General features: G+C 38.6%; 1 protein-coding gene across 1 annotated transcript in view; it reads right to left on the bottom strand.

Annotated features, from left to right (window-relative positions):
- Positions 1–297: 297 nt before the first annotated feature.
- MMGT1 (membrane magnesium transporter 1) overlaps positions 298–18,540 on the bottom strand; it is a 26,858-nt gene continuing 8,615 nt past the window's right edge. Inside the window, exons 3-6 of the mRNA XM_007100266.3 lie at positions 12,500–12,839; positions 8,653–8,705; positions 6,191–6,294; positions 298–4,583 (exon numbers count right to left, since the gene is read on the bottom strand). Of these exons, the coding sequence (XP_007100328.1) occupies positions 4,424–4,583; positions 6,191–6,294; positions 8,653–8,705; positions 12,500–12,839 (657 nt within the window). The 3' untranslated portion in view covers positions 298–4,423. The remainder of the gene's footprint in view (positions 4,584–6,190; positions 6,295–8,652; positions 8,706–12,499; positions 12,840–18,540) is intronic.

The following is an 18,540-nucleotide window of genomic DNA, read 5'->3' on the forward strand; positions in this document are numbered from 1 at the left end:
AAAAAGTCAACAAATAGGGTTGGGATTAACCAGATAGCTATTTGGAAGAGAAAAATCTTGAATTCTTACCTCACTCCTTCCACCTAAATAAATTCCAAATGAAGCAAAGATTTAAAGGTTAAAAAAAAAACTTAAAAGTACTGGAAAAATACATTAAATTTATTCTTAAATGTAAAGAAGGCCTTTCTAAAGCAAGGCACAAATCCCAGAAGCCATAAAGACTGATAAGTTTAACTACATAAATAAATAAAACTCAGGAAAATATTATTAAACATGACAACGGACCAATTTTCTTAGCTTACAAAGAGCTCATACAAACTAATAAAAAACAAATCATCTAATAGAAAACAGAACATGACCACACAGTTCACAGGAAATGAAATATAATAACCAATAAACATGAAAATGTGTTCCATCTCCTTCATTAAAATGCATTATAACTTCATTAAGATGCAAAATACCATTTATTCACTTTCAGATGATCAAATTTTTAAAAGTTGAGGGCCCAGTATTGGCAAGAGCCTCATAAATAATTATTCTTATACATTATATGTGGAAGCATAATTGGGCAAAGATTTCTGGAGATCAGTTTGGCAACAACTACTGACCTGAAAATGAAAACTATCCTTTGACCCAGCAATTCTATTGCTAGGCAGTAACCCTGTTAGTTTAATCTCATTATATGTACAAGTAAGTTCACTGCAATATGCTTTAGCAATAGTAAAACATTGCCAACAACCTGAAAGCCCATCAATGTTTGAACATTTATTACACATCATATATTAGAATACCACACAGTCATTAAAAAGAATGAGGTATTTCTGTACATACTGATACAGAAAGATCTTATAAGACACAGGTAGCAAAAAAAGCAAGGTACAGTCTGATTCCATTAATGTAAAAACTTTTTAAGTATATATTTGCTGGCAAATAACTTTTTTCCTGAAAGAATATACAAGACACTTAAAGCTGGTTACCTTTGGAGAGAGGTATTAGGAACAGGAGGGAAGGGAGCAAGTTTTAATCTCATGCCTCTCTGTACCATCTGGGTTTTTTTTTTGCCATGTGCATATATCACCTTTCTTTTTTTCCTTTTAAAAGAATACTTGATTAGTAGGTTATTTTGAGATATTCCTATGTAGATTTGAATACTAGTGGTGCTATCTTTCAAAATACTGCAGATAAACGCCAAGCTTTGCGAACCAGAACTTCCTCTTGGACTTCCATTAAACTCTAGATTTGTCCCCTGATGCTTTCATCATGATTTCCTGTTAAGTATAAATTGCCATTTTGTAATGGCAGTTTGGCTATATAACACATTTGTGCTGGAATGATTAGACACTGCTACTCAAAGACCAATATTCGTATACTCCAAAGGGCATTTGATAATTCATAAATATAAATACAAATGAGATTACACATTCTATTTCAACTCTAAAAAAACATAAAGCTGCAATAAGACTTTACATGTACAACAAAAAGTAAAGTATCCACTGAATTTAGTAAAACAGCATCACATTGGAAAAAATACAATCATTAAAATTAGATCTTACATTTTTCTGGGGACAGAGAAACAGAAGAAAATGAGATTAAAAGTAAAACGAACAAACAAACAAACAAAACAAAACCAAAAAAAAACCACTACCAAAAACAGGGTGAGACAATCATTTATTTATTGGACAGGGCAAGGGCATTTAAAGAGAGGAAACATATCCAAAAGAACGTGTTTAGCTTGGTGTTACAGGCATCGATGCTCGCAACAAACAACACTACTCAATACATCATGGAAACAGGCCACATACAACCAGGGGGATGCTGTCATGCCACTCAAAGCTAAGCCACAATGCTTAGAAAACAATCGTTAGGGAGTTACAGAGCGTCACAGTCTCTAATTCACCAATCTGCATTTTCTGCAGCTGGCCCACTAGGCCATAGCATTTGGCTGGTTCCCTGGTCATTAAGTCTTCCTATATTCTACAGAGCCTTCAACAGTACACACTTCTGAATGTCACTGAAATCACAGTCAATTGCAGGCTTAACTAGCTCGCATGACTACATTTTTGGCTACCTTAGTACTGCCTCATAGTAGTATAAATAGAATTCTGAACTTAATCCATTCAGCACTGTCATGAAGTACCCGTCACCCAAATCCTATGGTACCTACTTTTAAAAGACAGCATAAATTCACTGCAGGAAATTAAAGAAAAAAATGGGGAAGCTCACCTGACCAGAGGTATACAAGCTCCTAGCAAAATTAGACACAACTGAAGACTGCTATGTCAATTACAGACTGGACAAAAATATTATAGGTAGTAACATATCATGAATGCTTGCTTCTGAGAAAAAAACTATTCAGCGTAAGACGGACTGAGAAACCTGTTCGATATGTGACCTTCCCTCCTTACATCTACTGATTTTTACAAACCACTTCCTTTTACAGCAATCAGTTCTCAAGAGGAGAAGTTCTCACTCCACATAGAACAAAACCATATTTGGGAGGCCAGTCATGAAAGCCCAGATACTGCAGGAATCCATTCGTATTAAATGACCAGAATAGACACATCTACAGAGACAGAAAGTAGATTAGTGGCTGGGAGGCATTGCGGGAAAAAGACAGGTAACCGCTAAAGGGCACAGGGTTGCTTTCTGGGCTGATGGCAACGTTCTCAAATTCACTGTGATCACGGTTGCACAACTTCATGAATATATTACACCACTGAATTGTACCTTTTAAATGGGTGAATGGTAAGGTATGTGAATTATATCTCAGTAAAGTTATTATTAAAACATATTAGGAAAGGAAGACAGGCCCCCAAAGAGAAGAAAATAAGACGCTCTTGCGAATCAAGTCATACCTGAGGAAACGGTACACAGGCCTGATGTAAGGAGCTTGTTTCTCATACACTGTTCTGATTTAAATACAACCACTTTAATCCCTGACTTCACATTTTAAACTCATTTCTAAATTATTTTAGGTTTTCAACAGATTTCTAACTTTGTTCTCCTTAGAGAGCAGAGTCAGTGTTCCACAGACAGATTGGGTTGGCAAAACAAAATTAAACAATGAATAAAAACCCAATGACAAAATAATCTTGCACTTCAGGCTGTGTTACCAGGCAGAAGAGAAGAGCTGAGGTTCATTACTAATGGAAAAAAATGCCTTCAAGGATAAGGACATCTCATGACTCTTGCCTAAAGCACATTTCCTTTTCAAATCTGCATACAGTTATTCCCTTTATACCTATACAATTCAACAAAAGCAATGTTTCCATACCTGCATGATTCAACAAAAGCAATGTTTTCTACGAAGAAATGTAGAAATGTTAAGCTTCCTGCAGATCAAAGAGCTAGCCAAATTCCCCTAAAACTGAAATTACTGTTTCTAAAAAAATTCTGTACCCTCCTCCTCACCTTCAGCAACATACAATGAAGATGGAAAACAAATCAGAAGCTACGAAACAATCTCTTCAATGACCTTAATTTTTTTAAAGACATGAGTTCCAAATATTTAGAACATATCTGGCCCAATTCCGTTGAAGTCTACCTTTAATGAGGTTTCCTTTATTTTTACTAATTCACTAGTTTAGTATGCAATAAAATAACAGGCAGGATAATTAATTCATGGATGGTCTTTTTGGTCTATCTTCAACTATTCTTACACTACATAATCAATTCGGGACATTTTTTACCAATAAATGAAGAGAACACAAGTAGCTTTACAGCAAGCTGAGTTTGTTAAGTATATTTGTTATGACAAAGGATTTCTGACACAAAAATTGCTCACTGCACACAGAACCCCAGAGAAGTGATGAAACAAGACTGATGTTAGGAGGTATATGGGAGCGGGGTAGGGTGAGAAGTAATGGATAAATTAAAAACTGGCAAGTATCTGCTGAAGCAGAACCACTTTTTAGGGGGCATAAGAAAAACTGATAAGTCACCATTTTGGTCTCTTTAGAGAAGTCCATTTGTTGAACTTATGGACTTCGTTAAGTCCATAAGTTCTTAAGAAGAACTTAAGATCATTTTACTATCATTCATGCTGCAAAATGCAGTAGTCACACTATCTCCAAAAGGATCCTGAAAACTGTAGTGCAAAAGAAAAGAAATCTAAGAAAATAAATAATTACAAAACCATCATTTTTCAAAGAAATGTGTTCAAAACAGTGACTTTTACAAAACATGTGAATTTGTTTTAGATGAAAAAAGAATTCTCTCTATGAAAGATCAAAGACTCATTTCACAGATAACTTATATTGCATTAATGATTTGATTAACAGTGTATAAACAAGGGTCATAGACTTTTTTAATTAGGTCTGAAAGATCAATATAAATACTGATGGGGGGGAGTGCTTTGTACCCCAAACTCCAATATTCCAGCTCTGTGTCCTGTCCTAATCTGTTATTATAATTTTTAAAAATCTTAACGACGCAGTGATTCAAGTTTTCGTAACTTCAATGATGTGTTAGAGGACAATGCATCTTGGTTTGAAGAATTTGTTGTATCCGAAGGCCGGAACAGTACTCGACCGCGATGATTAAATACATAAAATGATGGGTGATTCCTTAATGTGTCAAATGTCCTTAAAAGAAAAAAAGCATCAATTTTAGATAAACCTTTATAAAAGCCTATTTGAAAATAAGCAGGCTTCTCATAAATTATGAATTTGCTATGGGTTATAGTTTTAACTAAGTTTAAATCCATAAAATCAGACTATAATTGGTAAACGTACTGTATCTCACTTTCTTCCTGTACAAGGAAAATAAGAAACCCAGAAATGCAACATAAAACCCTCAAATTTTTTAATTCAGGCATTCCTTCCAAGATGCCTATGAAAACACAAATAATTGCTCAACTTTAATCACCTCTATAAATCTAACACTAGCCCATGCCAAACAGTCCTTAAAAGAAAACAGTACATAGATTATAACTTTGATTATTCTCACCTGGCCCTCACTATTCAAGCCATCTGATCATTGTACAGATCTGTCTTCCAAGAAGCAGGTACAACGAAAAATTCCTTTTGGCCCTTCTGTACCTGCTGTTGTCCAAACTCGTATTATTTTGCTACCACCTACTAAATTCACGTATTTGGCTACCACCTACTTAATGCCATTCTGTTTTACTTCTTTCTTTCTAGGCCCCTTGCCTGTGATTCTTGCTAGACTCTCTGTAAGAACTGTAGTGGGTAGTGATAGTGGAGTATCCTTTCAACTTTCCAGTGAGATATATGCAGTCTAAAAAAAGTTCACAAACACCTAAGTATATGGCTTTTGGTATTGGTTTGTTTTTAAATATTAATTTCCTGGAAGGAAAGAGAACTTTTCTTTGGATAAAAACTCAAATCTCAAAGTCAGCCCACCTGAAAATCCAAGCATACCCCAACATAAAATGGGAAGCCTGAGATGTGACTATTTAAAATGTAAATTAAAAAGTAAAAGTAAAAAGGGGATGAATTTCCTCTAACACATAAATGTTTATTGTGAATTCTTCTAAGGAAATCCTGTGTTAAAATTTCTAGGATCAAGAAGGTGGGTGAAGTCCAGAGACGGAATTGAATAAAGCTAAAGGATGATTTTATGCAAGTCAGAAATACGGAAAAGAAAAGCAAGCAAAGTTCATGAAAATAGCTTAGAAGTAGTAGAGGAGAAAAAAAGAAAGCAGAATAACAAATATACTTTAGTCCAAGGATAGAAAAGGGCCTAAGAGCAGAGTTTATGTCACAGACTAGGTTCAAGTGATAGAGAAAACAGAAAACCTCTTAATCGTCCAAAGATTAAGCTGGGTCAAGAGGATAAGAGGAGGAAAAGGGAAGGGAGGGAAGGGAGGGAGGAAGGAGAGGGGAAAGAAAGGCGGGTGGGGAAGAAAGAAGGAAAAAATTCCTGAGCGAATATCTTCCTATATATCTATTTCCATCCACCTATCTATCCAACCAGCCAACAGGTAATTTTAAGCAACCATAACATAACATCTTATTCTAGTGTCAATAATCTGTCATTCAACTCTCATTTTTCCTGTCACATCAAACACTGCCTCAATTTTTTTACCTCATTACTCAGACAAACTGCATAATCGAAATGTAAAAACAAAACCAACTTTTATGTACCATAAAAAAACATAGATTTTAAATTATGTAAATGAAGCAAAACCCCCATGAAATTAAATGCCTATGAAAAGGAAAAGACTTACTTATTTTTTAGTTCTGAAGTGGCATCCATGTCTTTAAACTCCCCTGCAATATGAACTATACCATAACAGGTAACTGCAAAGGCCAGAAGTGTCTGAAGAACTATCTGTGAGTATAAAGATTGAAATTACTAAACAACATACAAATATTATTATAAAAATTTACAATTTTCTTTCCATCTCTTTCTAGCCTCTTAACAGGTATTTCTTCTAGATCCTATCCAGGAGTCTCACTTTAAATGATTTGGACTCAGACAAAACAGTATCTTCTATAAGTTCTGTGAATTGGCTGCAAAAATACTTCTGGGTTTTGCGCAAATAGCAAAAACAGGTACCAAGCCATTCAGAACTCAGTCATCAACTATTACCAGCTTCTAAGAGCAACTATGAATGTTTTAATGTATTATTGTTAAATATCACAGAGTATAAAAAGAACACCCCTTAGCCACCACCTAGCTTAAGAAATAGAACATTACCAGTACCCTTCAAGGCCCAGGTATCCCTCTCCAATTATACCCTTCACCCTCCCTCCCAGTTAACTATTGTCTCCAATTGTGTATTAATCAGTTCCTTGCTTTTATTTATAATTTTACGAGTTCTGTATGTACCTCTAAAACATACACTGCTTACTTTTTCCCATTTGAGCTTTTTTTGGGTGAGATTCCTCCCTGTTGAAGTACATAGTTGTAGTCCATTCATTTTCATTGTATTTCATTACACGAAAATCCCACAATTTATACATTCTACTGTTGATGGCTATATGGGCTGTTTCCTGTCTGTGACTTTTACAACATCAGGATGGATATCTTTGTGTATGTCTCCTGGCACACGGGAGTGCAACCACTGGCGTAGAGCATACACAAATTCAACTTTATTAGGTAATACGAAACTGCTTTCCAAAGAGGTTCTGCAAGCAAAAACTTGCAATGTTTGATATTAACCAACATGGGATTACAGGCATATTTTATGTTCTTGATTGTGATTTTCTGTATTTTTCAAATTTTCCCATTTGTAAACAGAAGAAAGTTATTTTAAACAGATATAGATGAGTGTGTATATGTGTGTGTGCGTGTGTGTGTGAGCGCATCTACCACAAAACAAAGGTGACGGGAGAATGAGTTAATAGCCACATCTACCATGTCTTTAATTATGACAATTAAAGTCAAAATGAGCCACAAGCTATTACTCTTTCTAAACTAAAATCTAATGTCATCAGTTATACTGGTTTACATCCCCCCCACCAGTGGACCAAGACCCATTTCATACAATGCAATCATAGGCACCATTAATAAGGATGTGGTAAATCTATGAGTTGTCATGAAAACATGTCAAGATAAATTGTTAAGTAATAAAAAGCTAGTTATGAAAGTATACATATATACACATAACTTTTTAAAAAGAAACACTCTGTGTTTTGATTACGTAAAACTATACATACACAAACAAAGATAATGTTGCTTATGCATAGAAGAAAACTAAACTACTGATATACTCCAAACCGTTGGGAGTAGAGGTAGAATTGTGAGCAATGGGGTCAGTTTTTTTTTAATTGTATGGGGTCAGTTTTACTTTTGACACTTACTGGTTGATTCTATTACAAAGAACTTACTACTTTTGTTCTTTAAAATCCAATAAAGATGAAAAAAAGGGGAGGTGGAAATTTCCCAGCAGTCCAGTGGCTAGGACTCCATGCTTCCACTGCAGTGGGTACGGGTTCAATCCCTGGTCGGGGAACTAAGATCCCGCAAGCCACACGGCGCAGACAAAAAAAACAAAACAAAAATCCAATAAAGATAAAAAACTGTGAGTGAAGTTCACATATTATTTCAGCTTTAAAAAAAAAAGCACTTCCTTATTTTTCTTTAGTATTACCACCTATGTATCTGTCCCTAAACAATGTTTTGTTAGTTTTACTTGTTTTTAAACTTTATGTATAAAAGGAATTTTCTAAAAAAAAAAATAAAGTCAAATAATCAACTTAAGTCCATCTCAGACTACAGACAGAGCAACTTCTAGAAAGACTATTATAAACTAAGTTCTAGGGAATTCCCTGGCTGTCCAGTGGTTAGGACTCCACACTTCCACTGCAGGGGGCATGGGTTTGACCCCTGGTCAGGGAACTAAGATCCTGCAAACTAAGATCCTGCAAGCTGCGCAGCGTGGCCAAAATAATAAACTAAGTTCTAGAAACCAAACAGAAATCTTTTGTTTCCAAATCTTTGGGTTTTATAATGAGTGACAAAAAGTAGATAACAGATATGCTATTTCATGTCTGGAAAATTAAGAGAATAAAAAACCAAAAAATTTTAAAAATATATTTTAAGCTATGTGGCTGATTTTTAAAAAATATATACATATATATTTTTATTGAAGTATAGTTGATTTACAATATTGTGTTAGTTTCAGGTATACAGCAAAGTGATTCGGTTATATATATTTTAATGGAATATAAATGACCAACTTACATCTATTGGCAGTGATTCATCTTCTTTTTCTGTTAATCGCATATAAGAACGATCTATAAACCAGAAGCATACCATTAAAGAAATTGTAGCCCATTTTTTCTTAAAATGCAAGTAAATCTATATACCGAAGAAGCAACCGACATGTGCTACAAAAAGTAATGCTAATCCCGGATTCCTCAAAAACCTCTATCTTCTAAGGCAGTCAGTCTGATCTTGAACTATTTTATTCCCATCATGACCTGCTTTGTCACCTTATAAAACAGGAGAAGAGTGAAAAGTGAGCAAATATGAGGAAGAAATACCTAAACATAATTTTTCTTTCATTACTACAGGAGAACTAGAATTCTCTGAAATTCTTTCACTAACTGGTCAAAGAAATCACAATTATTTAAAAATTAAGTCTACAGAAAATCTCAACTCTGAAATAGCACCACCATCACATAATATGGACAAAGTAATATTGTTATGGAAATGCTTTTCCTGAGACAATATGCTGGGGGGGGGTGTTGGAATAGGAGAAATTCCTGGACATCAATTGCTGCTTCTATAATTTAATTATAATTCTGCTACTGCCTTAGCCTCAGGAGGCAGCAAGGTATGAAGGAAAAGGATCAGGATTTGGAAGCTGAAAAGCCTAGATCATAATACCAGCTCTTCAATTTATCGTAATCTCATTCAATGTAAGACACCCTCGTGGATTGTAACATGTATCTCAATTTCAGAGTGTTAAAATGTAGGAGTGGGAGGTGGAATGTGCCTGAGAATCAAAAAAATACAGTATCTAGCTTTTCACTGCCTAAATTTCTGCAACTGTAAATTGGGAATGAGGATCAAGTGAGACACAGGATAGGAGCTCTGCCATAACAAAGTCTGTCACAGCAAAGACCAGCATGCCATAGCACCCCAGGGTGCTACCTGCTGCCACAGCCTGACAGGACACAATTAGCCTCCAAGGTAAATACTGGTCTCTTTCCAACATGAGGACTATAAAGAGGTCCCACTGCAGTGACAAATGCCACAAGGCATGCTCACCTCACATAAAAACACAAAATCCTAATTCTAGAGGAATCTTGCACAATCCCTACTTAATAACATGCTTAAAACCTAAAATTATTGTGAGTGAGCATGCATTGACTCTTAAAAGAGAATGTGTTTAGAGACATTTCTGAAGTTTTATCTCACAGGTTTCATCATAAGGACAGGTGTAAAAGAAAAATCAAACCAATACCCAAATAGGTTTTGGCTAACTTCCTACTGCCTGTTCAATTCCCAGCTACCTTTCTTCTTTGCATGAAGCCTAATCTGACTCTAACTCTAGCTTGAGCAGGGCATTTCCTCATCTGTAAAATGAAGGGGTTGGACTTCAGTCATCTAACTCCTTGCTCTAGGACAGTAAGATTTTACAGCTGAAGTCTATTGTAGAAAATGACGCAGTACCACTGTATCCTAATCTCCTCTAGGGAAGCTATTCTAAAATAAATGTATGTACAAATCACCTGGGGATCTTATTAAACAGCAGATTCGGATTCCATAGATCTGGGGTGGGGGGTTCTGAATTTCTGCATTCTGACCAGCTCCCAGATGATTTCCAAGATGCTGGTCTAAAGACCACACTTGATCAGCAAGACTTTAGGTACCTTTTTTAACCCCTTCCCCCCATCCCCTGAAAAATGACTACTCCCATCTCCATGTATTTTACATACTTTTAGCATAGCATCTATATCACTTTATGGTGATTGTTGCTTGATGCACTTGTTTCTCCACTTGACTTTGAACTCCCTCGGGATATCACTGCACCTTCTAGCACCTAAGCACAGCGCAATTTCAACCAATTACTCAAGACTGAATTTTACCAAGCAGTGTAGCACACAGGCTCTAGAATCAAACTGCTTGTCTTTGAAGCCCAGCCCCACCATTTATCATCTTTGTAATTTTGCACAAGTTTCCTAGCAGTATGTCTCAATTTCTTCATCTTTCAAAGACGATAATAACAATAATATCTACCTCCCAGGGTTTTTGGTAGTACTGAATTACACAGTACACGTAAAATGCTTAGTTCAGTGCCTGGCACATGGTAAGCACTTAATAAATGTTAGCTATTATTATTGTTGTCATTCAAGATTGGAGTTTTGGAGAAATTGTCACAGAAAGAGGAGCCTGAGGAAACATGACAACTAAATGTAATATGATACCCTGGATTGATTCCTGGAATAGAAAGAAGACACTAATGGGAAAACTGGTGAAATCCAAATAAAAGCTAGACTTTACTTAATAGTAGTATACCAATGTCAGTTTCCTAGTTGTGACATTATAACATAGTAATGTAAGGTGTTATCAATGGGGGAACCTGAGTGAGGGGTATACAGTAACTGTCTGTACTATCTTCGCAACCTTTCTGTAAATCTAAAATTTCAAAATAAATTTAAAAAAATAAAGCTGAATTTCTGCCAGACAAATGTTGTCATAATACCTGTATGTAAAAAGTAATTTTAATAATTGGACCATTTTAATTATATATAATAAATAGAACAAAAGGTTTTATCTTGAAAACAATTGGAGCTTTGAGGAATTCACATTTCATTTTCTACTTAATTCCTGAAGATGGAAAGTAATGTAGCAAATAAAGGAATAAAGTTCAACTCTGAATTTCTTTCCTTCATTCAACAAATTTATTGAGTACCTAGTTGGGAACATTGTGCTGGGCACTGACATTACAGCAATGAACTAAATATAGATTGTCCCTGCCCTTATGGGCTCTATAGGTTAGGAAAGAGCTCAGCAAACTTTTCCTGTAAAGGGCCAGATAATAAATATTTTAGCCTTTGCAGGTCTTACTATCTCCATTGTAATTACTCAACTTTGCCCTTAGAAAGCAGCCAGACAATACCTAAACGAATGGGCGTGGCTGTGTGCCAATAAAACTTCACTGATGGACACTGAAACCTGGATTTTATATAATTGTCATGGATCATAAAATTATATTCTTTTGCTTTTTTCCCCCAACAAATTAAAAAATCTAAAAACATTCTTAGCTCACGGCAAAAACAGGAGGGAGGCTGCATTTGGCCCACATGCCAGAGTTTGCTAACTCCTGGTCTCGGAGAGAAGGTAGACCTCAAAACAGATCAGCTGTCTCACTGCACTGCATCCTCTGCTGGACTCTTAAGTTTCCTCTTGACAATACAGTTGTATATGTGTGATAAAGCACTTTTGTTTTTTTTTTTTCATTTAAACTTCCCAATCACTCTCTGACACAGAAAGTGCAAGAACTAAAATCCACCTCAGTGAAGCCTCAGAGAAGGGACATGATGTGCCCAAGGTCACAGATTTAGCGGTAAAGCAAGTTTTTAAGAACCAGCCCCCCAGTCCGGTGCTCTTTGCCCCGCATCACAGTGCCTCCCTGAGGCAAATGGTCACTTAACTTGTCAGTCCGCCTGGACAGCCCAGGAGTGCCCAAGACGTTGTCCACCTAGTTGTCATGGGACCATGAGCATCCGAGGTCCTCGATCTGACACTCTGCCAGCCCCGCGCTGGATCTGACATCACTTGTCCCGGATTCCCGGATAGATTCCCTCTCTGCCCACCCTGCAGCCCACCGGTCCCGTACTGAGCCCTCTCCCCAACACCCCCTTCCAACCCTGCTGCAACCCCAGGTGCCCCACTCTTCTCAAACTCAGACTCCAAGCCTTCCATCGGGGAGCCCCGCACTGCTTCTCACAGTCACCCCAAACTCTAAGGTCTCAAATGACCGTTCCCGGGACACGCGGTCCTACACTCCCTCAAGGTGCACCCACACGCCGCCCCCGGAGTCCCGCACGGAAGCGATCGCCGTCCCTCAGGCACTTACGCTGCGCAGCGGAAAAGGCCGCGTGGGCTAGGGCAAAGAGGCCGATGCCCACCAGCCCCTTCCACAGCGACGGCGCCATGACTCCGGAGGAGTAGCTGCCCAACAAAAGAAGCGAAGGGCGGCGGAGCTGTTCCTTCCTCCACCGGCGGGTGTCCGCGCAGCGCAGAGAGATGACGTCAGTGAACCCCTGGGCGCGAAGCGCCTGAGATGTGGGAGAACCAAAGAGCCATGAGAAAGCGGAAACGGGGATGCCGGGAAGAAGGGGAAGCGACACGGAGAAAAGTCCGCGAGTACCGAGGGGCCGGGCCTGCGCCGCGCTGCCGTTTTGCGGGGGGCGGAGCTGAGCGGACGGCGTAAAAGAAGAGGCGCAAGCGGATCAATGGGGAAGTGGAGTGGAAGGGCGCCAGCAAATGAGCGCGGGCCGCGGGGCAGGGGGCGGGGCCTGTGGAGAGTTCCGGGCGGGGCAGAGGAACGCGGGGCGCTGCAGGCGGTGGTTAAAGGCGGTTAGTGCTGGCTCCCTACCCCTGGGCTGGGAATTTTTGTTTGTTTGTTTTGCTTTTCCCTCAATCTGTGCCCTTTGTTTTCTGTCGACCTTTCCTGTACTTCAGACTACTGGGAACCGCGGAAGGAGGCAAGGGTGTGAAAGCGAGGGGGCGGGCGGGGTGTAGAGGAAAACCACCCGGCATTTGGAGCCGCAGACACGTCGCACGCGGGGGACACTCAGTAAAAGTTAGTTCCCTTCTCCTTACCTTCAAAAGGTCTATGAGGAAGATTCGCGCCCAAAAGGGTGTAGCGCGGCGGGAGTGTTTCGTCACGAAGAGAACCAGTTTACATTAGGGAGAAATGAAAGGAGAGGAATAAAGTGATGCTAACAACACAGGCCTATCCATCTTCTGTCTCTCTGATCAGGCAGACACGTCGCACGCGGGGACACTCAGTAAAAGTTAGTTCCCTTCTCCTTACCTTCAAAAGGTCTATGAGGAAGATTCGCGCCCAAAAGGGTGTAGCGCGGCGGGAGTGTTTCGTCACGAAGAGAACCAGTTTACATTAGGGAGAAATGAAAGGAGAGGAATAAAGTGATGCTAACAACACAGGCCTATCCATCTTCTGTCTCTCTGATCAGAATAAAACATACTCTCCTTTCTCGATTTTTTTCTTTGTCTTCATCCCCTACACTATAGACATTTTACATTGACCTCTTTCCACTCTATTTGCCTTTGGCCAGCTCACCTATTCATTCCCACTGCTTTCAGCCATCGTCAATATTAGTGATTCCAAGTCGACATCTCTATCTCAAATGTCTTTCCTGCACTCCAGACCTGCATTTCCAACTCCCTGCTGATCATTTATTTCTATCCTGTGGCCCTTAACACTTACTATGGCCAAAACAGAATTCACCCCTTTTTCCAAACTCCACCAACTCCTCCAGTGCCTCCTGACTGCTTGGCACATGTTGTAAACTGCATATCACAAGGTAAATGCAAAGTGTGACCACCATCCTTTGCCCTTAACCCTGTCAGAATTCTACGTTTTAGCTGCATCAATTTGCTCACTCTTACTGGCTACTAGACGCCTATCCTGTCCACCCTTTTAAACTTGCATTCTTTCCATTCCTGATCCCCCTCACCTGCTCTATTTTTATATCACCTTCTAACATACCCTATAATTTACCTATTTATTATGTTTGTTGTGTTATTATTGTTTACCAGCTCTCTTCCTCCAGGAATGTAAGTTCCAAGAGGACGGAGATTTCTGTCTATACTTAGAACGTTGCCTGTCACGTGGTAGGCATTCAGTGTTTGCTGAATGAATGAATGAATTATGGGAAAGAAGTGGAGAGGGATGTATCCTCCTTTGAAAGAATCTCCATAGAGAGTCCGTCCATTATTTTTGAATTGGATTCAAAAATCCCTGTGGACTTGTACACACCCTTAGATTTTGGTAGCACTTTGATTGATGATAAGCATTTTGCGATATACTTGAGCTTTCTCAAAGCTGAAAAAATTGAGAAAATAAAGAAGGCATCCAAGAGTCATCAGATTTCCTCAACTTTACCCATATAGTTTTTGTCCTGGATCCCATTTTCCAACCCTTTAATTATAGTCATTATTTTTCTCTGGGCCCTCTCCAATTTCTTCACCTCTAAGCTGAGAGTTGACACGGTATTTGATCAATGTCAAGTACAGTATATTGTATTCCTTACAAATGTAGCCCTATTTATAGACCTCACAATCAGGAAGAACCAGGAAATAATCTCTCTGCACTTAACAGGAAAGTGCTTCCTTCTCCACCGCTGGGAGGTGGCAAGGTTGAAAACATAGGTGATCTCAAAAATATCTTAAAACCTTGTTTTGGCTTTGATAATTGTCAAATTGAAATTAGTTTTTTCAGGTACCCTATTAAATTACTTCTGTTAATTTATCTGAAGCAGAAAATGATTAGGAGGTTTCTTAAAGGAGCTTAGATCTGGTGCCTTTCTTTTAAAAAGATGAGGTTATAGAAAAAAGAGAGCCAGTAAGGAGTGGTATTTGTATAAACCACCAATACATTATCCTAGGCTTCAGGAAAGTGACCTCTGTCCAGGCCTTGAATTTTGTTTTCTCCATTACACTCTTAAAATGCATTCCCCACTCTCTTCTTTTGAATCTGTTACCCACATACTGAGTGCAAGCTACCTAGTTTTACATTTTCTAGAAATAAATGGTTAACTCATATTCATGAGGTAGGATTTTGTCTCATCTATAGATTCCACCCTGAAAGGAAGCCAACATATTCATAGTCACAATTACTAAGGAATTTACTAAGTCACAGTTACTAAGTACCTTGGGTCCACTCATGCAGTGTTCTCTACGTTAGAGTTAATCCCAAAGGTGCAAGTAACTTACAGCTAATGGCAGCAGTGTTTTCACGAGCTCTTAGAACAAAAGTCAAACCTCGTGAGAAAGAGCATTTAAATTCCTGGGTGACCCAAGAAGTGCCTTTAGTTTTCCCAAAGAAACAGCCATCGTCCACATGCACAGTGGATAAATGATGTGGATGTTATTAAAGGTGGGGATAACCATCTCTAAAGTGTTTCCTATGGAGATGGAGATGTTGTTTATGAAGGCTCATCACTGTTTCCCCAGGATAGTTGGTTGAATAGAGAAAGCACTGCAATCCCAGAATTGTCTTCAAGTTAATTAACTTTGTTACATGCCACCCAACTGGAGGAGTAACTTCATACACCACATCCATGTACCCATTTCCCACGCAGATTCTCCCTCTACCTAGCACACTTTGTCCTTTCCTACTTAGTTCAAAAACCCACCTTCCCTAGAAATACATTCCTGATTATGATAGGTATCTATAGGAGCCACATATCTATTGTAGATGCTAAACCTTTCTTCACGCTATTTATTACAACCCCCCTGGATCACAAATTCTAGAGGTTTACTACTATATAAACTAGTGTTTTATATATATATATATATATATATATATATATATAATTCTTTACAAAAGTAATGTCTGCTCAGTCTAAGAAATTCAAACAACAAAGCAATGTGTCTTCCTCTTAAAACATTAAGTGATGTGTTGGTATTTTGAGTTTTGAATCTTAGTAAAAAGACTGGTTACTTGATTCATATCTTTAAGATTATTTTGCTGGAAGGTTTATACTACTGTGGTTAAGAGCATATGCTCAAGAATCAGATTGGGTTTATTTTTTATTTTATTATTTTTTTTCCAGTTTTATTGAGATATAACTGACATACAGCACTATATAAGTTTAAGGTGTACAGCGTAATGATTTGACTTCCATACATCATGAAATGATGACCACAATAAGTTTAGTGAACATCTATCATCTCATATAGATGCAAAATTAAAGAAATAGAAAAAAAACTTTCTTATGATTAGAACTCTTAGGATACTCTCAGCAGCTTTCCTATATAACACACAGCAGTGTTAATTATATTTATCATGTTGTACATTACATCCCTAGTACGTATTTATCTTTTATAACTGAAAGTTTGTACCTTTTGACTGCCTTCATCCAATTCCCCCTCCCCCTAGCCCCCATCTCTGGTAACCACAAATCTGATCTCTTTTTCTATGACCTTGTTTGTTTGTTTTTGAAGTATAAATGACCTACAACACTATGCTAGTTCCTGTCATACAACATAGTGATTTGGCATTTCTGTAAATTTCAAAATGATCACCATGATAAGTCTAGTTATGATGACACCATTCAAAGATTTTACATAGTTATTGACTAGATTCCCCACTGTACATTTCATATACATGACTCATTTATTTTTGCAACTGGAAGTTTGCACCTCTTAATCTATATATGTGATTATTTTAGGCTTCTGATCTCTTAAGTTCAAACACATTTTAACAACCCTGCATTTTTACTCCCCTCCCCCCATATTTACTGTTTTGATATCATATTTTACATCTTTTGGTTTTCTGTATCCCTTAACTAATTATTGCGAATATAGATTATTTTATAACTTTTGTCTTTCAACCTTCCTACTAGCTTTATACATGATTGATTTACTACTTTAATGTGTTTTTGCCTTTACCAATGAGATTTTTCCTTTCATAACTTTCATGTTTCTAGTTGTGGCCTTTTCTTTTCCACCTCAAGAAGTTCCTTTAGCATTTGTTGTAAAGCTGGTTTAGTGGTGCTGAACACTTTTTTTTTTTTTTTTAGAGGTTTGAGAGACGACAATTATTTATTTATTTATTTATTTATGGCTGCCTTGGGTCTTTGTTGCTGCACGTGGGCTTTCTCTAGTTGCGGCGAGCGGGGGCTACTCTTCGTTGTGGTGTGCACTGGCTTCTCATTGCGTGGCTTCTCTTGTTGCGGAGCACGGGCTCTAGGTGCGAGGGCTTCAGTAGTTGTGGCATGTAGGCTCAGTAGTTGTGGCTCGCGGGCTTAGTTGCTGCGCGGCATGTGGGATCTTCCCAGGCCAGGGATTGAACCCGTGTCCCCTGCATTGGCAGGTGGATTCTTAACCACTGCACCACCAGGGAAGTCCGGTGCTGAACTTTTTTAACTTTTGTTTGTGTGTAAAACTTTTGATCTCTCCATCAAATCTGAAGGAAAGCCTTGATGGGTAGAGTATTCTTGGTTGTAGGTTCTTCCCTTTCATCACTTTAAATATATCATGCCACTCCCTTCTGGCCTGTAGAGTTTCTGCTGAAAAGTGAGATGATAACCTTATGCGAGTTCCTTTGTATGTAATGTTGCTTTTCCCTTGTCGCTTCTAATTTTCTCCCTTTATGTACAATTTTTGCCATTTTAATTACAGTATATCTTGGTGTGGTCCTCTTTGGGTTCCTTTTTGGGATTCTCTGTGCTTTCTGGACTTGGGTGTCTGTTTCCTTTCCCAGGTCAGGGGAGTTATCAGCTATTATATCTTCAGATATGTTCTCAGTCCCTTTCGCTCTCTCTTCTCCTTCTGGGACCCCTTTAATGTGAATGTTAGTAGCTTGATGTTGTTCCAGAGGTCTCTTAAGCTGTTCTCATTGCTTTTTTTTAAGATTTTTTTTTTTTGGCTGCGTTGGGTCTTAGTTGCGGCACGAGGGATCGCCATTGAGGCATGCAGTATCTTTCGCTGAGGTGTGCGGGCTCTTTGTTGCGGCGCACGGGCTTCTCTCTAGTTGTGGTGTGCAGGCTCCAGGGCGTGTGGGCTCTGTAGTTGTGGCGCACAGGTTCCAGAGTGCGTGGGCTCTGTAGTTTGCAGCATGTGGGCTCCCTAGTTGAGGCACGCAAGCTCAGTAGTTGTGGCATGGGGGTTAGTTGCCCCGCAGCATGTGGGATCTTAGTTCCCTGACCAGGGATCGAACCCACAACCTCTGCATTGTAAGGCAGATTCTTTACCACTGGACCACCAGGGAAGTCCCTGTCCTCATTGCTTTTTATTCTTTTTTATTTTATATGCTGAGCTTCAGTGATTTCCACTACTCTGTCTTCCAGCTCGCTGATCCGTTCCTTAGTATCATCTAATTTACTGTTGATTCCTTCTAGTGTATTTTGTGTGTGTGTGTGTGTG

Source organism: Physeter macrocephalus, chromosome 21, assembly GCF_002837175.3.
Source record: "Physeter macrocephalus isolate SW-GA chromosome 21, ASM283717v5, whole genome shotgun sequence".
NCBI lineage: Eukaryota > Metazoa > Chordata > Mammalia > Artiodactyla > Physeteridae > Physeter > Physeter macrocephalus.